The 17,758-nt window shown below is 46.0% G+C and overlaps 1 protein-coding gene across 1 annotated transcript; it reads right to left on the minus strand.

The window, feature by feature from the left end:
• Nucleotides 1-1,005: 1,005 nt before the first annotated feature.
• On the minus strand, nucleotides 1,006-13,962 carry Itpa (inosine triphosphatase). The gene is made up of 8 exons (XM_090352063.1): nucleotides 13,836-13,962; nucleotides 10,598-10,655; nucleotides 10,435-10,499; nucleotides 9,864-9,937; nucleotides 7,886-7,917; nucleotides 5,988-6,103; nucleotides 2,989-3,065; nucleotides 1,006-1,893 (listed from the first exon to the last, which is right to left on the minus strand). Exons 1-8 carry the CDS (start codon nucleotides 13,899-13,901, stop codon nucleotides 1,755-1,757), a joined length of 627 nt encoding a protein of 208 aa, XP_090208189.1. The 5' UTR covers nucleotides 13,902-13,962; the 3' UTR covers nucleotides 1,006-1,754.
• Between the last annotated feature and the right edge of the window lie 3,796 nt (nucleotides 13,963-17,758).

The following is a 17,758-nucleotide window of genomic DNA, read 5'->3' on the forward strand; positions in this document are numbered from 1 at the left end:
ATGGTGTTGGAGTAGGCCCTGCCCCGCCTGCCCCTGTTGCTGAACAGGGAAACAGCTGAAACTAGGCTCTAGGATGAGAGGTTGGTTCGAGTCTGTTGTCCACGGTCCAATTTGTAAAGATAACTAAAGTCAATAAAGTTTAATGTGCACACAGGCCAGGTCTCAGGAAGGAGCTCAGCAAATACCAGGGTGCCCTGGCAAGCCACATCCACCCTTCCCGTGAGGTACAGGTTCTGTCTTGGTGGCCCCTTCCTCAATTGTCTGGGTAGAGCCCTGTCCCATCAGTCATGGGACAAGCAGTGGCTCAGACATCCTCTCACACAGAGACTAAGCAGGCGCTGTGCTCAGGGGGATGAGCAGGGTGCGGGGTGGTATGCCAGCACTTCTGAGGAAACCACTGAGCTGGGGATGTCAGAGAAGTAAGGATGCTCTGACCTCGCCCAGGAATTGCTCTTCCCCCGTAGACACCATTCTCAGTAGGTTGAACTTAGGTCTAGAGCCATCTTGCTATAAGGAACAAAGATTAAAAGAAAGGCATTTCAGAGCTGCTAAGAGCAGAGGTTAGCCTGGGAGGGACCCACCTGCATTGAGACCCCACTTTTGCTTTCTGTGACTGCCCGACAGTTTCTAGACATCTTTGAAACTGTGTACCCTTCTTCACAAGAGAATGACTTGCATGAAATCCAAGGTAGCCATCTTGGTCCCCAAAGTCACTTCCAGAGGGCACAATGAGAGTTAGGGGCTGCTGAGCCAGGCTTCCTGGGGGCTAAGTCTCCAGGCTGAATTATGTTGTGCCAGCACGCATTCCATCATGTCCTCACACCCAAAAATAACTTGGCATTATAATCAGAAACATTTTAGTTGCTCCAATGTACAAAAACAAAGTAAAAGTGACATTCCACAAGTCCACCCCGCAATCCAGTGAAGACCAGCAGACATCACCTAATTGAGGGGTTGGGGGAGGCAGCATGAATCTGGCAGAGAGAAGCAAGTCTGTGACTCATGATCCATGACTTTAATAATAAGAGAAGGAAGGCATCTGTGGCTCACACCTGGAATCCTACTACTCAGGAGGCTAAGATGTGAGGATGCTCATTCAGAGCCAGCGGGACAGACAAATCTTTGAGATTCTCCAGATAACCAGCAGAAAGCCAGGCAGACATGTGGCTGAAGTGGTAGAGCACCAGTCATGAGCAAAAGAGCTGAGTAATAACAGGAAGCTCAGAACTGACACCCACATGTGCACACATACACACAAGATTGAAGAAAAAGCACAAGTAGAGAAGATGTAACACCAGCTAGCAAGGGCAGATGGATACCCTTGGCAATGGCACTGCCCCTTTGCCACCCTCATTCATAAGGCTTCCTGTACCTGCCAAAGGGGACCGAGATGTCAGCCTGGAGCAGGGCTCAAAGCAAATATAGAGTTTATTTTGGAAACAAATCCCTTCCAAAATTTTCATTTGTTGCACTTTCAAAACATCAACGGCCATCTGTGAGGTTCTTACCCACACACTCAATCCTGCCAAGGCTGCTTTAAACACCTAAGGTCCTGTCAGGATCTCAGGCCCAGAGGCTACAGGAGCAACCACTGAATTCCTGGGGCAAGAGTCAGGCTTCAACTTGCCCAGAGCTTCTCAAAGCAGAGCCAGCTGCTCTTCCATACCGGGATGGTGAGGCTGCCCCATGCCCGGAGCAGAGGGCACTCCTGATGGGCATCGTGGAGGTGGCCTTTAGGATGAGCTGGTTTCTGGCTAGCTCGCTCCAGATCCTGGGCCCAAGTGACCACCTTTAGGCCCAGGAGTCACACTGCCGAAGTATTCCTGTAGCTCCAGCAGGGCCCGGAATCGATGGGAGATGGTATTCTTCTCAGCCTTGGGCATTTCTGCATACCTAAGGGGGTAAAAGGAGCAGCTCAGACGACACAGAAACCAGATCCTGGAAGGACGTAACTCCAAACTCACCCCGGAGCCTCAAACTCAAGGAGCCTTGAAGAAGCAAAGCCAGGGATCCCCAGCTACTGTTAAATTTAATTGGATAGTTTTAAGTTCTTATGTAGGTAGAAACCCTTCTTAATAAGCATGGAAAGATATTAACATTTGCTCTAATGTGTCCAAAAGTCATTAAGGGAAGCTGGAGACAGACGAGCTGCATGTTTGATCAGCTTTGTCAGCTGTGGACAAGAAGCAGTGGACCTGACAATGCAAACATAGCATGGGGGGTGGGGGGATGCCTGGTGGTTGGCCAGCAGCCCAAATTCTGTGAGAGGACTGCAGTGATCCAGTGAGGTATGAAGACACACTGATCTGTGGGCTCTAGACCACTATCCAGTATAGTAGGCACTACCCACACACTGAAGAAACTCAGTGCCTCTAATTACACTGCAAACACTTCACTGGGTTATATGCGCCCAGTGGCCATGCAACCATAGTGCAGATACTTGTCAGTCAAGAGCATTCTTGGACAATGCTGCTTCACTATGTCCTCCATCAGCCTTGTGTGGCTATTGTTGAGGCCTCTGGTCACACACTCTAGGGCCTCCAGCCTGGAAAGACCAAATCTAATAAGAGTAGATGTATGCATCACATACATAAAGGTGGCTAACGGGAAACTGGGAGAGCATCCATCCAGCACCATCGGGTTTATGTTTCCACCAGAGACTGCAAACGTTGGAACATTTTCCCAGTCCAGATTAGGGCACGTGACAATCCTACAAAACTCTCAGCTTTAAACCTCTCGATAAGCCAAGGCCAGAGAGGGAAGCCACGGGTCACACAGCTGCTCTGGGGTAAGTGGAGAAAGAGCCAGGACACCTGATCCGCCCTGGTGTGTGGGCTGGGCCACCTGGATTCCTTGAGTCCACCCCAGCAGAGCTGCTTTCAGCTGGAATGGCACTCCTGAGCCTGTTCCACCCATACCCACATGCCAGCACCTGGGCAGGGTGCCCACCCAAGCCCACACCCCAGGGAAGGGAGTGGAGCTCCTTACGTTTGCTCATATCCATCAGGCTGAAAGCACGGGTCCCAGCCAAAGTCCCGGCAGCCTCGGGGCACAACAATCCGGCCCTGCCACAGGAAACAGGAGACAGGTATAACTGGAGATGCATCTGGTTTGAATTTGGCTATTTGGGAATTTGATTAAACACTCAAATGCAGTTCAAAGGGTCCATGTGTGATGAATACCTGTATACAATTCAGAGCAAGGGTATAGCAAGAATTGTGAATCTGACTGGTCACCAATACAACTCTCTCTTTATTTTGAGAAATTAAGACAAAACATGTATTCCTAATAGGAAGTTAACGGCTTCTCTGTGCATGGCATTTTCAAAAGTACAAGGGAGTTTGGCCTAGTGGTAGAGTGCTTGCCTAGCATGCATGAAGACCGGGGTTCAATTCCTCGGTACCACATACATAGAAAAAAGCCAGAAGTGGTACTGAGACTCAAGTGGTAGAACTCTAGCTTTGAGAATGTCCTAGGACAGTGCTCAGGCCCTGAGCTCAGGCCCAGGATAGGCAAAAAAAAAAAAAAAAAAAGTACATGGGAGGTGACTGGGAAAGTAACTCACTGGTAGAGCACTTGTCTAGCATGTGCAAGGTCTTGAGTTCAATACCCCATACCACAAACAAACAAGAAATAATTAGTATAGCACGTAAAAAGTACTGGTTTAACTCATGGGCATGACAGGATGGGAATTTGCGCCTAAATATCAATTCAAGAGAGCCATGCAAGTAGAGAGCTGTGCCACCAAGTCCAATTACTGGACCACTCAAGTGTCACTCAAGTGACAGATTTTCTGAGTACCTACACTGCACCTGCAGTGTGTCCTTAGTACTAGAATCACAAGACAACCTTCCCAGTGCAAGCCAAATAAACAGTGTACGGAAGTCAAAGGAATAATTAACAAAGGCAAAGTGCCTTACAAGAACCCAATGAGCTGTTGAACACCATAACTAAAATCAGTCTTTACTATTTTTAAAATGTAAAAAATAAGCAGGAACTGGTGGCACACACCTGTAATGCTAGATGCTCAGGAGGATGAAATCTGAGAATCATGGTTTGAAGTCAGTCTGGGCAGGCAAATTCCAGAGATTACCTCCAACTGACCAGCAAAAAACCAGGACTGGAGCTGGTAGCGTGGTAGAGTACCACCCTCGAACAAAAATGTCAAGTGAGAGCATGAGGCCCTGAGTTCTAGCCCCAATATCAGCATGTGTACATACACTCACTCACTCACACACACACACACACACACACACACACACAAGGCAAAAGAATAAATTGAAGCTGGACACTTGGCTCGTGAACCTGTAATCCTAACTACTAGGAGAGCGAGATCAGAGAATTGTGGTTTCAAGTCAGTCAGACAGAAAAGTTTGAGGCTGTTTCCAATTAACCAGCAAAATGCCAGAATGGACATGTGACTAAGTGACAGCACCAGCGTGAGTAAAAAACCAGAGGCCTTGATGGGTTCAAGTACCAGTACACAAAAAGAAACTTTTTTCTTTTTATTTGTTTTGCTAGTCCTGGGGCTTGAACGTAAGCTCTGGACACTGTCCCTGAGCTTCTTTGCCTCAAGGCTAGCACTCTACCACTTGAGCCACAGCACCACTTCTGACTTTTTCTGTTTATGTGGTACTGAGGAATCAAACCCAGGGATTCATGCATGCTAGGCAAGGACTCTACTATTAAGCCACATTCCCAGCCCTAACTTTTTTTAATGTTAAGACAGAATGCTCTATGTGTCACAGATAGTTGATACAGGAGTGCTAGAATGGAGTGGAGCTTGGTATCTCTTAACTTGCTAAAAAGCCCACTTGGCTAATGTGTGCCTATGACAAGGCACATCCAGCACATCAGTGAGAATGAGCACAGGTGAAAACAGAACAAGATGAAGAAACAAGGCAACCTCAGGGAAAATCCGGGACTTGGGACTGGCAAGGAACAAAGCCCATGAGGCAGACCAAACTGAAAGTGGAATAGCAGGGACTACAATCATGCAGACGACAGTTAGCTGCTCTTTACTCCCTACAGAAAGTGAGACCTGTGGCTAAGTGGAGGTTTCTGGAAAAGCAGCAATAACCTGTTGTATTTCTATGTCACCTGGCATTATTTACAAGTGCCCAGAGGTGGGGGCAACCTAAAGGTTACTGAGAAATCCAGAGAATGGAGGGCTATTCACACAAGAAAATATTCTTTTAAATATTCCTTATACGTAAGTGGGATCTATTATACCACAGTATAAACATGCTTAGCACTGATGTATTATACACTTTTAGAAGTTACATTCATGTTATGTTCTTTTACTACTAAAAATAAAATAACCAGGCATAGTAAAATGAAGTATCTGTGAACAGTCCCAGGGAGTTTCTACATTTTAACCTGGCAGAGGGATTTGGCAGTTAAGTGCAGAAGGCATAGCCCTGCCACAGTCAAACAGAAGGAGAGGGGTGTTGATCACCTAGGAGGGACGACTGGACCAAGGGAAATGCAGCTATCTCTAGTGATCTGATAGGCAAATGTGGAGGTATTAGCTTAGGTGATGGATAAAAATTCTGGACTGGGTAAAAATTCTTGACTGGGTAAGTAGCTCATTGATCAGGCACTTGCTTAGTATATGTGAAGTCTTGGTTTCGATCTCCGACATCAACAAAATAAAAAGACCCAAAAATTCTGTGGAAAGCTGTGAGAAAGCTGAGGGAAGCTGCAGCCTTGGCAGATGGATAAGGAGATATGGGTGTAACATCTGACCTATAGATGTAGCTTTCAGTTTGCACAACCTCTTCTTACTGGGGCCCTTGGTGGAGAGATCTGGGCACATCATACCTCAAGAGCTGAACCAGGGGGCCTCAGGGGTCAACTAAGTTTGGGGATTGACAATGCTTTTAACCCTGGTGTCCAAGAATGCCTCCCAGCAAGGTCCTGATAATTGTCCCTGTGCTGCGCCGTCTGGTGGCACAAAGGATAACTGCATCTGAGTGGATACTTACCGAGGTCCGGCCCCTGAACAAACGTACAGGCTCACTTGGGTCCCCTGTGCTGAGAGCAAAGGTGCAGAGAGCATAAGCTGATTTGTCCTCGAAGCCTGCAAGAAGCTGGTGGAGACCTAGGGACAAGTACAGCAAAGTCTCAGTACCTCCATGCTGCTCAGCCACTCTACCACACCCCCCCCACACCAAAAAGAAAGGAATTCCCAAAGTTGGATTGAAGCCAGATGGGAAGGAGAGGCCACAAGAGTTTCACTCCAGGCCTTCATGAGAGCTGAGATTAGGGCCACTTTGAAGTTTGAAACTGGTTATCAGCTAGCTGGCATAAGGGTTTGTAAAATGCAAAAAAAAAAAAAAAAAGTGTGAATCATTGCAATGTGGAACTTGTTGGTTCCCATCTATAAGAAGGCATTTTTGCTGCAAGTCAGGAACCCTGTCCCCAAACAATACTGAGTGAGAAATTAGCTGAGGGTACTGCTCAGTGATAGAGTGTATGCTTTACATGCTTAAGGCCCTAGGTTCTGTCTGAAGCAGTAAGCGCGCACGCGCGCACGCATGCACGCGCACACACACACATTTTACACTTACATCTAATTTTGATTGGTTAACGTTTGCAAAAATTTTCAATTCTCACAGATACAGACTGAAGAACCATGCATGTTTATGATTTGCTTTAGGATACTGTTCATGTTGAGTGCTCTATGACCTTAAGCCACAGCACTACTTCCATGGTTGGCTTGTTAAGTGACAAAAATGACACATTTATGGCATTATTTTCTATTTTACTACTGTGCATGTTTAGGGTTGGAATTCAGGGCCTCACATATGCTAGGTAAGTGAATCTACAACTGAGCTACAACCCAACCCTTAGCTTTTCAAGACAAAGTATGCTGACTTTCAATTTGCTATTGTAGGCCTTAAACTCCTGCCTGTTGAATGCTAGGGTTATGGAGAATGCACCACTCAAGGCTTAAAAAGTACCTACTTTTAAAGGACCTAAAAAGGGAAAACTCGGGGCCAGGAGTTTGGCCTAGTGGTTAAGTGCTTGCCTAGCATGTGCGAAGACCCGGGTTCGATTCCTTGGTACCACCTACATAGAAAAAAGCCGGAAGTGGTGCTGAGGCTCAAGTGGTAGAGCTCTAGCCTTGAGAAAGTCCAAGGACAGTGCTCAGACCCTGAGCTCAAGCCCAGGACTGGCAAAAAAAAAAAAAAAAAAAGGGAAAACTCTAGCATAACCAGGTAGGTGGTAGGGTATAAACAATTCAGACTTGAGAGGGACTGTCCCCCACAACCCCCGCCCCCAGATCAGGCAAGGCCCTGGATGAAGCAGAGCCCACAGGTTGTCACTAGGATCAAGCGCCCCTTCCCCTCCCTTTCTTTTTCTTTTCTTTTTTTCTTTTTTTGCTGGGCCTGGGCCTTGAATTTTGGGCCTGGGTGCTGTTCCTAAGCTCCTTTTGCTCAAAGCTAGCACTCTACTACTAGGAAGTGTCCAGCTGTGATTAACTTTTTTTGATTAATTGGAGATAACAGTGTCATAGACTTTCTTGCCAGGGCTAGCTTTGAACCACAATCCTCAGGTCTCCGTCTCCTGAGTAGCTAGGATTCTACACATGAGCCACCAGTGCCTGGTGGGTCATGTCCTTCTTCAGAGCCAGAATTAACAATCACAGCTTTTAAATCACATCTTTACCACCCATCCCTCACCTTCTCCTCCCTGTCTCAGTGATCTCTGGAGTACAAGGAAAGGTGAGTGTCAGGTTTCAGACAGGGAAGGTAAATGGAGGCCCAATGGTTGAGGCTAGAGGCAGGAGGTCTAATTTCTAGTAGACCTTTCTGTTTTCAAAACTACCCAAGGATTCTCAATTCCAACAGATCCAAGGGAAAAACAATGGGGACAATACCTTCAGGCTGTAACTTCTCCAGAAACCATTTTCTGCAAAAGAAATAAGGAATGATCAGACATTAGGAGCAAATGAATCTTCCTATCGCCTTCTCTGGTTCCACCCTAAAAGGATCAGCACTGTGGGACAGCCAAAAGGAAAAAGAATGCCTCAACTCAAAACTAAGAGCAATAATCTTGGGGATAGGGTACAGCTCTGTGATAGAACTCCTGCACATAGCATGCTTGGTTCAGTCTGCAATAACAGACAGATAGAGACATGTAAGCAGAAGGGCATGCAGGCAAACAGGCAATAAGCCCTAAGTAAATAAAAGCCTCAACCTTCTCACTGGTAACTAGGAAAAGACAACTTAAAACTGCACGTGGTAACATTTCCTATTCCCCAAATTATAATGCTAAAAGGTCATGACAGTAGGGAAGGCTGGTAATGAGGATGGCCTGTTAGGATGTAGATCAATATATACTGCAGGTTTAAGTATGTACAGTGCAAATGCTTTGGCAAACAGACTGGTTATCCAAAATGTGTTTATTTTTCCGTGTCAGTCTTGGGGCTTGAACTTAGGCCCTGAGCACTATCCCTGAACTTCTTTTGCTCAAAGCGCTCTACCACTTGAGCCACTTCCAGTCTTTTTGGTTTTTTTTTTTGCTGGGGGTGGGGCATACAGCTTATTGATAAAAGTCTCACAGACTTTTCCATCCGGGTGGCTTCAAACCAAGATCCTCACATCTCAGTCTCCTGAGTAGCTAGGATTATAGGTACGAGCCACCAGTGCCCAGTTCTACTTATCTTTGAGAACAGGGTCTCACTATGTAATACAAACTTTGCCATCCTCCTGCCTCAACTTCCCAAATGTTGACCTTAACAGGAGTGCATCACCATGCCTGGCTCACATCAAAAAGCTAGATATGTATACTCAAAACCCAGCAGGATGGACCAGGAGTATGGCCTAGTGGTAGAGTGCTTGCCTAGCAGACACAAAGCCCTGGATTTGTTTCCTCAGTACTACATACATAGAAAAAGTCAGAAGTGGTGCTATGGCTCAAGTGGTAGAGTGCTAGCATTGAGAAAGCCAAGGACTGTGTTTAGGCCCTGAGTTTAAGCCCCAGGACTGGCAAAACAAAACAAAACCTAGCAGGAACATTTCTGTACCACTGTCTCCAACAGAAGCATCTTCAACTTGTACTCTAAAAATATTCAAACCCAAGGGGGCCAGGCCATTGGATAGTTTTAAGGAAATTTGTTTGTGGATCTCAACTTTCTTATTTCCTTTTTTGTGAAACTGATCTGCCTATGTGTGAACCTCTGAAATGAATGGGTTTCTCTTTTCCAACTCCGCTTACATAATCACATTCTCACACTTTACAAAAGAAAGGCACTCCTCTTCGGTATTCCTACAGTGAATGATCCAAAATATCAGATAACTAATCATTTGTTTTGCTGAGGGTTTTTTTCTTTTGTTCTGCCAATCCTGGGGCTTGAACTCAGGACCTCGGCACTGTTTCACTCAAGGCTAGTACTAATCACTTTTTTTTTCCTTTTTTTTTTTTTTTTGGTAGGTTATGGGACTTGAACTCTGGGCCTAGGCATTGTCCCTGAGCGTTACAGCTCAAGGCTACTACCCTACCCCTTGAGCCACAGTGCTACTTCCAGTTTTCTAGTTAATTGGAGATAAGAGTCTCAAAGACTTTGTGCCCCTGCTAATTTTGAACCCTGATCCTCAGATCTCAGCCCCCAAAGTAGCTAGGATTATAGGCGGGAGCCACTGTGCCCAGTGCTTTATCACTTTGAACCATAGTACCACTTTCATTTTTCTAGTGGTTAATTGGAATTAAGAGTCTCTCAGACTTTCCTGCCTTGGCTGGCTTTGAACCATGATCCTCAGATCTCAGCCTCTTGAGTATGTAGGATTAAAAACTAAGCCACTGGTACCAGGCTCTGTTTTTCTGGTTTAAGGACCCTGTAAGGAGGGATCACTTACATGTAGGGGCCAGGAAGTCCCCCAAGGGCATTGAAGCACAGACAGGTATCCTCCACCAGTACAGGCCCCTGTACCTGCAGCATAAGGACACACAAGGCTGAGACTTGCAATCAGAAATACATCCCCAAGCCACCTTGGCTAGGGCCAAGCCTATAGCTAGTTAAGGTAAGCAGACAGAAGGCCATCAAGAACCACAGCACGAGCTCCCTTCACCTCCATATTAGAGATGGGAACACTGGAGCACTGACAGGTATAAAGCTTACTCCAGACAAAGCAGGTGCTGGGATTCACATACAGGCAGTTTGACTATTCATAACATGCTCCTAAGTTCTCCAAAGATGTGTGCCTGCAGGGATGGATGTGTGTGGGGAAAATGTAGGGCTGGAACACATGTACCTGAGAAGCAGAAGGGTGTGGGTTGGAACAGGAAGGCATTGTTTCAAAGCCAATTTTAACTGATGCCAACAGAGCTGTGCTTGGGCAGGTCTTTGAAATGCTTTCTCTACTGTTCTATTTGTTCCCAGGAGGCAAATGCCCCAGGATCGAATGTGGACAAGCAGAGGATAAGTACCTGGCGAGCTGCCTCCTGACACTTCTGTATGGAAATTTCATCCGGCTCTCCCTGGTACTCAGGCACTTGTCAGGGAAACAGACACATATATACACAGTCAGGTCACAGGAAGACAGAGAAATCGAACCATCTTTTAAAAAATAAAACAAAAACAAAAACATACGGTCAATTTTCTGTGCCACCAAGGTACATGGAAATTTATCACCTAGAATCTGAATGACCTGTTCCAAAATAAAAGAACATTTATTATCAGTTGAGAATTCTCTATTATACTGTGAGTTGTCATCCAACTTTGTTATCTACTAACTCTCCCTGATCCCCTAAAACTTACCAAGCTGGTCCCATGAGGCTTATCGTAACTTTTGAGTCCCTATCTCAGCAACCTTACATGCCATTTGCCCCTCTTCTAATTTCACATGTCCATTTGTGCCTATCCCTTTCCCCACATTCAGAACACTTCTCGTCTCACTGCTCTTAGGCACCCCAACTATCTTCCTATCAAGGGTCATCCAGAGTTCTAGAAGGTGACTGGATAGGATGAAACATTCTTTACTTCCAATTGAAAGTTAGCACTCTTTCAATTGCCAATGTAGACAACAAAGCAAAATAATCCTCTCAGTTTCCATGTTTTGTTTTGAGACAGGATTTCTGGTTGGGGGAAGGGGGCAGTTCTGGGGCTTGAACTCTGGACCTTGGCCTTGTCCCTAATTTTTTGCTCAAGGCTAGCACACCACCACTTGAGCCACAGTACCACTTCCAACTTTTTGTGTAATTGGAGTCTCATAGATTTTTTTACCCGGATGATTCTGAACTGTGATTCTCAGATCTCACCCTCTTGAATAGTTAGGATTATAGGTGTGAGCCACTGGCACCTGCCTCCTGTGAGGAGTCGAGAGTTCAAGAATAGCAGAGGTTATATAGCAAAACACTACCTCAAAAAGAAAATTAAAAAAAAACTATTTTCCTGACAAAGAGTCCATAATAGTGTTCATCACCTTGCCAATGGAATACCAAGAGATAAAAACTCTCCCCTAGGATAAAACACTTGTCTAGCATGCATGAGGCATTGGGTTGAATATATAGCACCAACAGGGAGAGAGGCAGACTGCCCTGCTTAGCCAGAGTTCAAGTGATCTTCAAGGAAGACTCTCTTGGTACTCAGACCCTTCTTTTTTTTTTTTTTCTGGGCCTTTGTACAAGGTAGGCAAGTTTTCCACCTACCACTGAGCCACACCCACCATCTTAGCCCTTTTTCTGGGTGAGGGTGGTACTGGGGATTGAACTCAGAGACTCATATTTGCTAGGCAAGTACTCTATTGCTTGACCCATGTCCTATCTTTGTTTTTGTTTTGTTTTGGCTGCCCTGGGACTTGAACTCAGGGACTGAGCACTGTCCTTGGACACTTTTTGCTCAAGATTAGCGCTCTGCCACCTGAGCCACAACACCACTTCTGGCTTTTTCTGTGTATATGGTACCAAGGAATGGTACCATATACTAGGAGTGCATGCTAGGTGAGCACTCTATCACTAGTCTACAGTCCCGGCCCCATATCTCAGGTTAATTTTGAACTTGTTAAGAAGCTAGGCCTGTCCTCAAACTTTTTATCCTACTGCCACAGATTTCTCAGTACTAGGATCACAGGCACATGCTACCACAGCTTCTTTTCTTTCTTTCTTTCTTTTTTTTTTTTAATGCCAGTCCTGGGACTTGAACTCAGGCTCGGGCATGCTAGGTGAGCACTCTACCATTAGGCCACAGCTCCTTCTTTAAATGTAGAAAAGTCATATTCTCAGCCAGAGGCTTGGGTTCTGATGTTCACTAACCAATTTACATGGACTTCATTACGATGGTACTGCCATCTGCTTGACTAATTTGGCCTCAAGCTCTCAAAGCTTCCCATTAGCTGGATCCTAGCTCCTGAGAACACCACCCTTTCCCTCATATAGAAGTGCCAATAATCCCCTACATTTCACTTGGAGTTCTGCTCCATGCCAAGGAAGAAGCACTACACAGAGAGAATATGAACTCGAACAGGTTTGCTGCATTTCCCCACTTAGCCTATTAGCACTGGATTGTACATTTTTATTTAGAAAGCCAGGGCTTCAGACTTTCTCGTAGGCATTCTATCAAGTGTGCCACACCCTTAGTCTCTATACATTTTTTTCCCCCAGTCTTCGGGCTTGAACTCAGGGCCTGGGCACTGTCCTTGGACATTTTTTTTGCTTAAGGCTAGCACTCTGCCACTTGAGCCACAGCGCCACTTTTGTTTTCTGGTGGTTAATTGGAGATAAATGTCTCACGGACTTTTGTGGCTGGGCTGGCTTTGAACTGTGATCCTCAGATCTCAGCCTCCTGAGTAGCTAGGATTGCAGGCATGAGCCACCAGCGGCCAGCTCAATGTCTTTCTTGCCTAGGCTGGCTATGAATCATGATTCTCAGATCTCAGCCTCAGCTAGGATTTACAGACAGCTCCTTATACTTTTTGATCAGTCATATTTCTTTTCTTTTCTTTTTGCCAGTCCTGGACTTGAACTCAGGGCCCGAGCACTGTCCTTGGGCTTTCTCAAGGCTAGAGCTCTACCACTTGAGCCACAGAGGAAGCAAACCCAGTCTTTGTGCATGCTAGGCAAGCACTCTACCACTAGGCCAAACTCCTGGCCACAACCAATCATATTTCTATCCTTGTTTCATGAATCTAAGCTGGAGGTGTGACTCAGCTGTAGAGTGGATCTCAGCAAGTGTAACGTCGAGCCTGATCCCAGTACCACTAATGAGCATCTGATTAGATAGATTTATTTCTCAGATGTGGGGTGTAGATCAGGATACCCAGGACTCCTGAGTTAGGTTCATACTTCCCACCAAAAAAACATACAGATTCTTTAAATCTTCAAGGGCTCTGGTGCATGCAAAACGTTACCCTGTCTTCTGCTAGAACTGTCGGCCACAACCATAATGATAGGCCAGAGAAGGTACCACGCGCTACAGAGAGGTGCAAGGTGACTAAATCAATTTCTGGACCGTGATGGGCCGTGGTCCGCTCAATTTGGAGCAACCATTTCACGTTCTCCCGCCGCCATTTCGGAAAAAGCAGAGGTATCTGGATCCGAGAGGCGGCTTGATCAGCCACCGGTTTGGGGGCTACCTCATGAGGTGACCCTTGTTACAGGTGCCATTCCTCCAGCTCCCGCAACCGCCGGGCTCACGTGCCCTGTGCTGACATCTGGAAACTCTCTTCCCTACCTCGACCCTCGGGGCGTCCCCACGAGGCGCCGCTCCTTTCCCCGCAGCGCAGCCTCTTCCCACCTATCCTTCCCGGCAGGGCCTCCGCTTGAGTCCCATGCCGGGAAACCCCACTCAGCCTATTCCCCGCTCCCGGTCGGCCCCCACTCCCTCCCGGCACCTCCTCCAGCTTCTTGGCGTTCCCTGTGACAAACACGATCTTTTTTCCGACCAAGGAGGCCGCCATGGTGAGACCCGGTTAGTCCCTTTGGAGACCCCCGGAAGCTCTCAGTAGCGAGTAGCAAGGCACTTCCGGCCGGAAGCGGAAGTGGCCGAGCCGGCTTCCGGCGGAACCTGGAGCGGCTGGGCCACTGAAAGCGGCTCTGGCAACCTGTGAGCGCGGGCGATCTCGGCTCCCGACCCGCGGGAACACCGCAGAAGATCCGATTCCAGAAGAACTGGAAGCCTCCGTGCCACTCGGGAGCTCAGTGCCCTCGTTTGAGCCCGCATTGCCGTTTGTAGGCGCCAGAGGAGGCTGGGCTGTGGTGGTTGGGGTTCTCTTTGTGTGGGTCCTGGAGCTTGATCTCACGGCCTGGGCGCTGTCCTTGAGCCCCTTTTGCTAAGGTTAGTGCTCCAGCGCTTGGGCCACAGCTCCTCTTCTGGGTTTTGGTGATTAACTGGAGATGAGGATAGCATGGAATTTCCTGTCCAGGCTTGCTTCGAGCCGCGATCCTCACATCTCAACCTCTTGAGTACCTTAAGATTACATCGGTCCCCTGCTGGGACGCTGTGGTTTGGGACCAGAAGAGGCCACACGACCCAGCGTATGTCGCTCCGGATGTGAAAGGAAGCAGAGAACCTGAGAGGCCAGTTATTTGATGAGTTGCAGCCCTGTGTCCTGGCCTGGGGCGCTTTCTTGAGGCTCCTATAAAGCTGATCCCAAATCTGGTTTTTTATCCTGCCTTCACCTTCATCCCCACTCTTTGAACGCTTCCTAGCCAACCAACTCATGTACTTGATTGTGAACTTAAATTTGGCATAACGTAAAAACAAGCCATCTTTTACCTCCCTCTGAAGCATTGGAGATCAATATGTCAACTCATTTTCTAGTCTCCCGAAGCCTCTCAGATTATCATTCCTCTTCATAGTCACCATTTTGACCATATCTCAGAGAAACCCCAAAGTTCCTTGCTCTCCAAAACCTTTGCTTAATGACCTTAAAATAATGGATGCCTTTACAAAGAACAATAGTGTGTTATTGGAAGAAACTGTTCTCAAAGTTTCTCCTTCATCCTGAACGCAGCAAGGCAGACTTAAATTGTCTTAGACTTTCCTCTAAATAGGCCTTGACCCTCTCCTGACACCCTCATTGGGCATGCCTTTTAGGCCTTGTCCTGAGACTCAGCCCTCTCCCTCCAGCTACCCTGGGATAGTAGTTTTTGTTTGTTTTCTGTTTTGGTTTTGATTGACTCCTAATGTTGTTCCTTTGTTTTACTAACTCTTCATCTGGTGATTACTGTGCAAACACTGTACCACTTGAAACATTCCTCAGTTTGGAAAATAGCATTTTTCACACATAAACGTGAAAGGAAGGGTGTTCTTCACCAATTTCTCTAGTCATTCTGTTACCAAAGTATGGGTAGTGGTGGTATTAAAAGTAGTAGTAGCTAAGCTAGGAATGTGGCTTAGTGATTGAATGTTTGCCTACCGTGTATGAAGCCCTGCCTGTGAGTCCTTAGTACCATATATACAAGAAGCAAGAAGTGGTGCTGTGGCCCAAGTGGTAGAGTGTTAGCCTTGAGCAAAAGAAGCTCAGGGACAGAGCCAGGCCCTGAGTTCAAGCCCCAGGACCGGCAGGACATAAAGAGAGGTTATGAATTCCCTTAATCTTACCTTTCCAGCTCAACTCCAAGAAGCCATGAATCCTCACAAAATCACCATTGAATGGGTCTGAAGGAGAAACTTGAGAAGTTTCTTCCAATAACAGTATTGCTCTTTGTATTATAAAGGCATCCATTGTTTTAAGGTCATTTAGCAAAGGTTTTGGAGAGAAAGAGTCTTTGGGTATTGCCTGGAGATAAGACTTGGGTTTTAAAAATTGGAAAAATTAATGGAGTGCATGTCTGTAATCCTGGATGCTCAGGAGGCTTAGACTTGGAGGATCACAGTTTGAAGCAAACCTAAACTGAAAAATCGGAAACCTCCATCTCCAATTAATGAGCAGAAGGCCATACTGGAGGCATGGTTCAAGTGGTAGGGTACTAGCCATGAAGAGAGTACAAGATGGGAGTTCAAGCTCCAGTACTGGATCCAAAAAGAAGAAAAAAACAGTGCCAGTGCCTCATGACTAAAATCCTAGCTACTCAGAAGGCTGAGAGCTGAGGATTGCAGTTTGAAGCCAGCTCCGGCAAAAAAAAGTCCATGAGACTCAATTCATCATAGAAAAAGAAAGCTGGAAGTGGTGCTGTGGCTTAAGTGAGGAAGCCTTGAGGAAAAGGAGCTCAGGGATAACACCCAGGCCCAGCATTCAAATGGCAAAAAAAGAAAAGAAAAATGGGATGTGGTATGGCTGTATTAGGCCCTGAATTTGGTCCCCCGCACCACACACACACACACACAATGCATAGAAATCATCAAGATTATCAGAGGACAGGGCTGGGAGTTTGATCTAGTGGTAAGAATGTTCACCTAGTATGCTCAGAGATCCAGGTTCTATTCCTCGGTACCATATACATAGGGGGGAAAAAAAAACAAGAAATGGTGCTGTGGCTCAAGTAGAAGAGCGCTAGCCTTGAGAAAACCCAGGGACAGTGCTTAGGATCTGAGTTCTAGCCCCAGAACTGGCAAAAAAACCAAGTTTACTGGTAAATTATTTGTTCCCACATTTATACAGATCCTAAAAAAAGAAAATTTATATTTCTTATAGGTATACTGAGTTCTCAGTATAGAAAAGCAATTATTCTATGTACAGCCTAATAAAGCTAATTTTGTGGGCTAGGAAAATGGCTTAGTAGAATGCTTGAATAGCGTGCATGAAGCCGTGGGTTTGATTTCTCAGTACCACATATACATAAAAAGCCAGAAATGGCTCTGTGGCTAAGTGATAGAGTTGTAGCCTTGAGAAAAAGATGCTTAGGGACAGTGCCCAGGCCCTGAATTCAAGCCCCAGGACTGGCAAAAATAAGTAAAAATTAAAAATGATAAACCAAAAGCTAATTTTGTGTAAGTATCCGGCTTGAACTCAGGACTTCATGCTGCTATGGCTTTCTTGCTCATGACTGGCATAATACACCTTGACCACACCTCCATTCTGACATTTAGATGGTTAATTGGACATAGAGTCTCAAAGAAATTCTACCTGGGCTGGAGTTTCCAGATTCTAGCCTCCTGGGTGAGAAGGATTACAGGCATTAACCACTGACACTACATTTATTTGTTTTTGTTGGTCATGGGGCTTGAACTCTGGGCCTGGGTGCTGTCCCTAAGCTCTTCAGCTCAAGGCTAGCACTCTATCACTTTGAGCCACAGTGCCACTAACTTTTTTTTTGTCAGTCGTGGGGCTTGAACTCTTGGCCTGGGTGCTTTCCCTGAGCTCTTCAGCTCAAGGCTACCGCCTTGCCCCTTAAGCCACAGCACTGCTTCCAGTTTTCTAGTGGTTAATTGAGATGAGTCTCAGGTTATTTAGTGCCCTGGCTGGCTTTGAACTGCAATCCACAAATCTCACCCTCGTGAGTACCTAGGATTACAGACATGAGCCACCGGGCCTGGCTAATTTTATTTTTACATAGAAAAAGTGCAGATTATTTGTTTAAATGAGAGATTTGATTTTCCTCACAAATGTTAACAAATACAGTTTAAAAAACCAAAAAATTGGAGGTTATAGGGTTGGAGACATGGCTCACTTGGTAGAGCACTAGCCAGTGAGGGGAAACATAAGGTACCAAGTTCAAGTCCCAGTCTTGGATCAAAAAAAAAAAAAAACAAAAAAAGAAAGAAAGAAAGGAAGGAAAAAAGAATTTAGAAGTTCTAGCAAGAGAGTGTGGCTACTGTCATATCCTTATATTTCTATATCCTTCACCCAAAAGTTGTCCTGTGTGGGGCAGG

Source organism: Megascapheus bottae, chromosome 18 (assembly GCF_031878675.1).
Source record: "Megascapheus bottae isolate mThoBot1 chromosome 18, mThoBot2.hap1, whole genome shotgun sequence".
Taxonomy (NCBI): Eukaryota; Metazoa; Chordata; class Mammalia; order Rodentia; family Geomyidae; genus Megascapheus; species Megascapheus bottae.

What these genes read in the sequence shown, in the direction of transcription:
- Itpa (XM_090352063.1), bottom strand. Translation starts at nt 13,901, where the DNA reads ATGGCGGCCTCCTTGGTCGGAAAAAAGATCGTGTTTGTCACAGGGAAC. An exon ending in GGAGAAGTTACAGCCTGAAG is followed by an intron (nt 6,104 to 7,885) that starts GTATTGTCCCCA and finishes ACTTGTCCCTAG; the next exon opens with GTCTCCACCAGCTTCTTGCA. An exon ending in TGTTCAGGGGCCGGACCTCG is followed by an intron (nt 3,066 to 5,987) that starts GTAAGTATCCAC and finishes TTCCTGTGGCAG; the next exon opens with GGCCGGATTGTTGTGCCCCG.